This window comes from Aquarana catesbeiana, linkage group LG09 (assembly GCF_042186555.1).
Source record: "Aquarana catesbeiana isolate 2022-GZ linkage group LG09, ASM4218655v1, whole genome shotgun sequence".
Lineage (NCBI taxonomy): Eukaryota > Metazoa > Chordata > Amphibia > Anura > Ranidae > Aquarana > Aquarana catesbeiana.
The window spans coordinates 234,198,065-234,206,268 of record NC_133332.1 but is presented as its reverse complement, the minus strand read 5'-3'; the positions used below and the strand labels follow the sequence as shown (position 1 = coordinate 234,206,268).

Genomic DNA, 8,204 nt, shown 5'->3' with positions numbered 1-8,204 from the left:
TGTATCCTCAAGGACTGCCCACCAAAAGAGTATTTTTGAAGAGGACCCCACACATTATGTATGTAGACTGAAGACCTCTGAAAATTGTATTTGGGGTCAGGATGATAGGTCCAGAATTGAGCTTTAGGAATTTAGCACTGTTTCCTGAAATAGCCACTAGCTGTAAAATTTGATACCTGAGATTGCTTTTTAAAGGGACCCTGGCATAATCATTAAATAGGAGCCACCGTTACTGACCTCTCCTTCTGCAAAATGCTAGTAGTCTTCTGGTTTAACACTCGGAGTCATTGAACTAGAAGTAAGCATGCTGTTTCAGGTCAGTGAAAATATTTCAGATAGCCAGTTAACTAGAATATTGAAAAGGAGATTGGCTATAGTAGCCTACATATTTTCTTATGACCGGTTCCCTTATATGTTGCCAGTTGTCCACCTCCATTCAAAACCTTTTTTTGGGATAGAGTGGGGGGAGGGTTAGAACCTGTCAGGTTTTTATTGAAAGGCGGGGTTGAGAAACCTTGAACCATTTAGTACTGATTGGGTCCTGGTTGGGAAGGTTGTTGTATAATTTCAAAAGAGCCTCAGTTGGGTAACATGGTAGAAGAATAAGACAGAGAGCGCCAGTCAAGATGTATTAGTCCAGAACAATTGTATTTGTTGTTATATTAAGTAGAATAAATAGTCGGTGCGTTTCGGGGTTCTGAGGGGCCACTTTCATCAGAACTTGTAAATGCAAAAAGGAATGAACAACAAAATCTGTCAAAAGTTCTAATCTAAAACTGAATAGAAAGTTTGGATAGAGTTAGGCTTTTACTCAGTAAACCTTGATCCTAACCGTAACGTAACCCTTGGGATGAACTCAATGGACGAGTGTCTTTTCAGCCTAAATCTGTAATTTATGTAACCCCAAGTGTAGTCACTTTTTTTCTGGCACATCTTGTAGCAAGTTCTCACAGAGTCAATACAAGTGATCTGCCTCCAGTCAGTGTCTACATAAAATTTTCATATTGTGCATAGCTTCTTAACCCCACTGGCAAAATGGCTAGCTATGGGTAATGCTCAGTTCTTATGATTTGATAAATGAGACCAGCTGTTGGATACAATGGTGGGCCTCCTGTATAATACTGCCCTCCATCTGAACTCCAACAAAATTATGCTGGCTGTTTACATCCAGCTTTACATAAGCTGTGACTCTCAGCATGTGCTGAAAAAATTCCATCCCATATTATGAAAGCTCAGTGCCTGCAGAGAAATGAGGCAGGGGGAGGCTTTAGAGGCACAATTTAAAGGGAAACTTCGGGATGAAGGTCTGGGCCTCTCCACTTGCTGACCTGAAGCTCTTTGGGAAAAACGAGCTTGTTTTGTTTAGTAGGGAAGGATCCAGGCTGGGCTTTACAGGTGTTTGCTGCCGGCTATTCTGGCTGTGGTCAGCTCGGATGGAGCTCAACCGAGGGGGTGGGGGTTTGGTGGGGAAAGTTCTGGAACTCGTGTGTACACAGGAGGTACAATAAACAAAATGCACTGTCATCTAAGGTAATCACTCCACCATGAATCCTAGCTATGAGTAGTGCACTTGTCAACGCAACATGTTATAAAAATGGTTTTGTTTAATAAAATGCAACATTTCAGCCTTTATTGGGAACTCTGAATTATGTTTAATGCTTGAAAGTGGTGATTTATTACATTTATCACAATAATTTGGCAAGTTACCTTTTGTACAGCTGCATATTGCTGTGAAACAACTACAAAATGTAAATTTAATAACAAATCAGCTGAAAAGAACAATTTAAAATGACCCTTTCTACTGTTTAAAAAAATGTTAGGAGGACCCTGTAAAATACTGTTTAATACTTCTCTTTCCGGGGAGCAGTGAGTAAAAATCTAAAGGGCTACAGGCACTACTGGTATCCAACATGCTCAGGTATGTCAGATACCTGGTCCAACACTGTGGTTCCTCCCATAAGCTGCAATCAGTGCAGAATATGGTAGACACATAGCAGGTGATGAAACAAAGCATTAAGCATTTAAACTTGTTGTTTTACAGTGTGTCTCTTACATATATTATTTAGACGGGGTAGCTTTAACAACATAACCCAAAGCGACACCATTCTCACTAGTTTTATGTGGTTTGACTGGAAAAAGATCTGTGATTCGTTGTGGGGTTTCAGGCACTTGCTCTTTGCACCTATTTAAGCAGAGCTCTAGCTGAAACTTGTTTTTTCATTTTAGATGGAATGGGGAAAAGTTAGGATCACCATCAGGTTTTTATTACCAACTATTAGACCTTTCTGCTGCCTTTGATAGAGTTGACCACTCGTTCTTCATCAACTCCCTTGGCCTCCAAGACTCTGCTCTTTCCTGATTCTCCTCCTATGTGTCTCAGTGCTCCCTCAGTGTCCCCTACAATTCAGTCAACTCCTCTCCTCCCCATTGGGGTCCCCCAAAGCTCTCTTCTCAGACTCCTACGATTCCCTATCTACACCTCCCCCATTGGGTTAGTTGATATTCTCCAATGGCTTGCAACACCATCTCTCTGCGGAGGATATCCACATCTCCCTCTCTACTCCTCAGATCAACCCGTCAGTCTCCTTGCCTGTCACTAATTTATTAACATATCAGTCTGGATGTCACACCACTTCCTCAAACTCAGTCTTTCCAAAATTGAGTTCATAAAATGTTCTCCCTTTCCCCCATCTATGTCGACTCCCCTGACTCATCCCCTTGTAATCCTGGACTCTGACCTCTCCTTTCAGGGTTGCATCCAATCACTGTTCAAATCTTGCCACCTTCACCTCCATAACATTTCCAAAATTTGCACCTTCTCAACCAAAGACCAAGCTACTAATTCACTCCTTTGTTTTCTTTCGTCTTGACTATTGCAGCTCCCTCCTTATTGGCCTACTTCTACACAGACTATCCCCCTTTCAGTCCATCATTAATATTGCTGCCAGGCTCATTCACCTTACTAACCACTCAGTCTCCCACCCCTCCTTGTCAATTATTCCACTAGCTTCTGCTCACCCAACATGATAGGGAGTCAGTATAACTCTCCAGATGTGAGCGGAGACTTCACCTACTGACAGCTGTCACTGGAACCAGTGCCCCCATTGAAAGACATCCTGTCCTAGTGACAGCTGTAAAATTTTAGAATTTCCATCACTTTCTGTTTGTGTTTATGATTACCAGGACAGAATGAGAGGGTGAATCTCCTTAATGGAAGCAAAAATGGCAATTAAAAAGCTGACGGGGATAATAAATGCAGGAGATGTTGACTTACTGGCAGGGGTTTGAAATGTACTACTAGATGAAGAATCCAACAGGGTGTGCATGATGCAATGCTGATTAGCAGGTATATATAAACTGTATGATGTAAACAATGATTGTATGATGGACAATTCAGTGACAAAACAAAGTATACTGCGATTCGTGTATGGTTATAATGTTTTTGTTTCTTGAGCAATAAAAACCTTTTGATTAAAAAAAAAAAAAAAGTTGACAGGGTTCTAACCCTTTCCCAATTTATCCAAAACTAGGAAAAAATAGTTAGGGTTCCACTTTAAATAGTTTTTCATGCCGCAAGGAAAAATTATGAATGGTAATAATATATTTGTGCTTGTATTGAGGTGTGTGGCTTGTCCAGTCTGGGGGACTCTATCCAAGACACCTTCCAAGGAATGTCATCTTGGGACCTCTGAAAAAAAAGATTATTTTAAATCATTATATCATAGAGCGACACATTTCAAAGGATGGTTAGACACAAAACATATATAAAAAATTAATTAAAATATGAGCTCTGGTATATACAAGGCGAGACAAAATTAGGCTAGGAAAGGTTATAGATCAAGGGTGATACATTGTTACACTTGAAATTGCACTATCCGATGTATGGAAATGCCCCAATGCATTTCGACCTCAAAGGTTATGGTCTTCTTCAGTTAACATTGAAACAACCCCGACAGCACATGGAGGGGGACTCCTTTCATTAAGATTCTCCCCCTCTCACAATGTCCTAAAAAACTACTCTTACCTTTTCGGTATGCTAATTATGAATAATTACAATTTTCAGGTGCTCCTGCCCATTTGATTCCCCGTTGGGGACCATTAAACATGTGACCACTTGTAAGCCTCACAGATTGGGGTCGCCCCCTTGGGTTGAGGGCATGGACAGGCTCTCAGTGGGTCCGGGATCGCACTTGAGAGGAATATCTGGTTTTTAAAGAAGTTTCTGGTTAAGCAAGCCTTCCTGGCGGAAAGGGTAAATACACTGTGATTACATAAATCAAACACAAAACAATGTAGACGTAATAAATTATACTGTATTGGATTATAAATTACATGATAATTAGAATATTGAAATCTGTCCTCTTGATGTATTTAAAGAAATGTAAAGGCATTTCCATACATCGGATAGTACAATTTCAAGTGTAACAATGTATCACCCTTGATGTATAACCTTTCCTAGCCTAATTTGTCTCGCCTTGTATATACCAGAGCTCATATTTTAATTTTTTATATATGTTTTGTGTCTAACCACCCTTTGAAATAATAATAAAAAATCTGTGATTTTTTTTTACAAAATATTTTACTCCTATTTGCTGCTAAAAAGCACCGTGGGGAACTTTCCACTTTTTTCCTTTCAAAGATTTTAAATCATTATTCCTTTTTCGGGGTTATTTCTGGGCGTGGGGGAAGAATTTTGGAGCTCACAATCTCTTTTCTTTAGGGACAAATGTCTTATATTTAGTAAGCTATGATTAAGTTCTGAATTAGGGTGAACCACATTAGCTGTATATGCTGTATCCCCTCCTTGTGAAGATGTTTTTTAATAAAGCTTTCTAATAAAGGTGATTTCTTTGGATGTGCAGCCAACCAGAATTTTTCTTTTACATGAAGACTGCAGCGGACAGGTCCTGCACCCATTAGTGTGGTAGTGGAGGTCCAATAGGAGACCGAGCTGGAGTAGTGTGATTGCTCTCACTGATCAGCAATGCTGGAGATTGATTAGTATTCTTACAGCTAGCCACTGACTCTCTGACCACCAGTGCTGAGGGGCAGTATTTTTTACAGCCGACCACTGACCACTAATGCTGGTGATTTTTACAGTCAGCCACTGACCACCAAAGATGGTGGGGTGGAAGGAGGTTACAGCCTGTCAATGACCACCAATGCTGGGTGTTAATGATCCTACCACTAACCACTAATGAAAGGAGATTTTGCATCCGCTTACACCAGTGCTGGGGGTTGTTATCTTCTTGAGTATTAGGCCCCTTTCACACGTTCAGACCGTTCAGGTCCGCCTGTCAGTTTTGATGGTGGACCTAAACGGGTGCTCCATGTTAGCCTATGGAGCGACGGATGTCAGCGGAGACATGTCTGCTGACATCCGACCCCGTCTGATCCACTAAAAGCAGACGGATGGCCCTACGTCCGGATCTGTCGTTTGCGGATCGGATCGTGTGAGATCTGATGAAAACGGATATGCTGTCCATTTTCATCTGATCCCTCCATAGGCAGCAGCGGCGCCTGACAAGCCCCTCCCCGCTCAGTGAGCAGAGAGGGACCTGTCATCCGCCGGCTCAGCGGAGATCAATGGAGAGATCTCCCGCTGAACCGGCGGACCGAGGCGGGCTCCGTGGAAGTGGAGTCCGCCTCGTGTGAATGAGGCCTTAAAAGAAAATGTGGGATTAAAAAAAAAAACAAACATTCATACTCACCTAGGTGGATGCAGCATCAGTCCATCTGTCCCCGCCTCCTCTAAGACTGGGAACTGAGCAATCAGACAGCTGATCACTCAGTTTTTGGTCCTCAGACTGCAGAGAGCTGGTGACTGTTAGTCACCGGCTCTCTGCTCTGCCACTCCACCGCTCAATAGAGCACCAGGCGCTGGAGTGGCTGGCTCAGGCTCTCAGCAGCTTGCTGTGAGGCTGAGCAAGCTGCCAGTTAGGCTTCTGGATGGATCCCAGCAATATAGTCGCGATCCCTGCGGAGCCTGGATCGGCTGTGTGACATTAACCAACAGCTTTAGCCCGCTGTTGGCTGAAAACAGGTTTACGGGAGTACACAACTAAGTGTACTCCTGTGATCCATAAGAGACATAGGACCAAAAGAGCTTTGGCCCTACTTCATCTCTAATGAAAAGCATTTTGATGTATAGGGTGGGGAGGTGTTAAATAAAGGATCCGCCCCAATTGCCAGATGTGCTAGGTACACCACTTGCACGTATGACGGCTCTCCCTACTAAATCTACCAGAGATCTCTAGAAGACATGAAATATAGTGAGAGGCAGTTACACAGTATGGAGTGGTCATTCTAGATATGGTGACAGGATTGTTCCATAAATTATGAGGGTCCTTATGTTCACTGTAAAGGATCTTTCAGTTAGTCCTTTCTCTACTTTTTAAAATCTTTTTACCAGCCAAAAATGATATATTTCTGCATTCTGGGGAATATTCATGACCAGAGTTAAACCTTTCTGCGTACTTAGAGTCATAGAGGGTGTATGGCACAGAAATGCTATATTACTTACCCTCTAGTCTACAGGACCCTCTACAGGAAAGTAAGGTGACCTCACTTAGGTTAGTGACATAAATAGCTCGGCTAAAAATGTGAGCTCAGGCTGTCACAGCCTTGTTGGAGGGACCCCTGCCAGATAGACCATAGCTCCCAACTGTCCCTGATTTCGAGGGACTGTCCCTGATTTGGAGCAATGTCCCTCTGTCCCCCTCATTTGTCCCTCATTTTGGTCTGATCTATATAGTTGTATATAAAATGCACTTTTTATCTTTCAAAAAGTGTTTCCCAGCGCTAAACCTTTCATCCAATTTCGAAATTGCTGCATTTGTACATTTTAAAAGCCAAAATAAAGGAATAGTAGTGGTAAAAAAAAAGTCCCTGTGGATTTGATTAACTTTTTTTTGGTTAATTCTCCTTTAAGGGATTGTGGCAGGGGGGCGTGCCCTATGCCTACATACATTTGTTAGAAGGTGTCCCTCATTCCCATCTCAAAATGTTGGGAGGTAAGAGAGAGACACCAAAGCAGACCCTGCTGGAGCCCTATCTAGTTACCATATACCAACACTCAAAGCAGGACTTACAAAGGAAGGAATTATCTCATAAAAACAATGTTCTTTTTTTACACCTTACAGTACATATAGAAATCACAAAACGTTACCGTTAAGAATGTGGAACTGATCGGCCTGCTCACAGAAACCTGTAAATAATTAAAAAAAAATTTGTTTTATATACAATGTAGCCTGCTCACAGAAACCTGTAAATAATAATAAAAATGTATTTTATATACAATGTAAAGAGCGAATGTCCCATGCATGCCAAAGCACATTAAAGGAAACCTGTGCTAAGAGGAATACAACCACTGCTTGCAGAACTCCCCCTGACAATGCCAGGTGCTTGGCTGTCATGCAGATCCTCTTTGCTTTATGAATCACACCTGGAGCAAGCATGCAGCAATTAAAGTCAAAGTGAGCTCAGCTGTTCTTGGGTTTAGGTACAATTTATTGTCCTATAGTGTTTATAAAGTAGTATAAAGCTTTGAGTACAGGCTGATTGGCCATGTTATGTCTATTATTGTAACAGGGATTGACCAAATTTCAATCCTCGTGTGGGGCAGAAGTCGATTGCCACTGTCAGAATACAATGTCCCCATGGTGGGGATTCCTCCATCCACCTTGTTTGCATGGATGGAGAAATCCATTTGTTTTTGTTTTTTTCGTTTTGCCTTGTATAGTCAACTTTAGTTTGGTTGTGGTTGGGTATGTTGTTCATTTTCAAAAAGCTGGTGGGAGTTTTTGTTAAGACTAATAAAATGATTGTTTCATCTCTGAAATTCCCATATACATTTTGTTCCTATGGTGTATGGTTGTTTATGAATATTTCGGGCATGTTCAGAATTTTTCAGGTGATTTCACGTGGCACTGCCAATTTTGTGAGGTCTGACTATGTACAGTATAAGCTTCAAACTATCTAACGTAGCCCATTTCCCCCAGATATACAGTAAGAAACAAAATGTCAGTAATAAACGTGATTAGGTCACTTACCGTATGCTGGGAATGGATAGATGTATTCTAGATCTATACCCTGCTTCTTGACGTGGTCATCAAACTTCCTGTAGACATCATCTGTTACTTTTGGTTTCCGTGCTGAAAGCAGAATTTTTTTTTAATTTTTTTGAAAAAAAGTTTTAAGTTAGA

The 8,204-nt window shown here is 41.5% G+C and overlaps 1 protein-coding gene across 1 annotated transcript in view; it reads right to left on the bottom strand.

Moving 5' to 3' along the window:
* Positions 1-1,628: 1,628 nt before the first annotated feature.
* C8G (complement C8 gamma chain) overlaps positions 1,629-8,204 on the bottom strand; it is a 29,243-nt gene continuing 22,667 nt past the window's right edge. The window contains exons 5-7 of the mRNA XM_073599968.1: positions 8,052-8,153; positions 7,169-7,207; positions 1,629-3,688 (exon numbers count right to left, since the gene is read on the bottom strand). Of these exons, the coding sequence (XP_073456069.1) occupies positions 3,675-3,688; positions 7,169-7,207; positions 8,052-8,153 (155 nt within the window). The 3' untranslated portion in view covers positions 1,629-3,674. The remainder of the gene's footprint in view (positions 3,689-7,168; positions 7,208-8,051; positions 8,154-8,204) is intronic.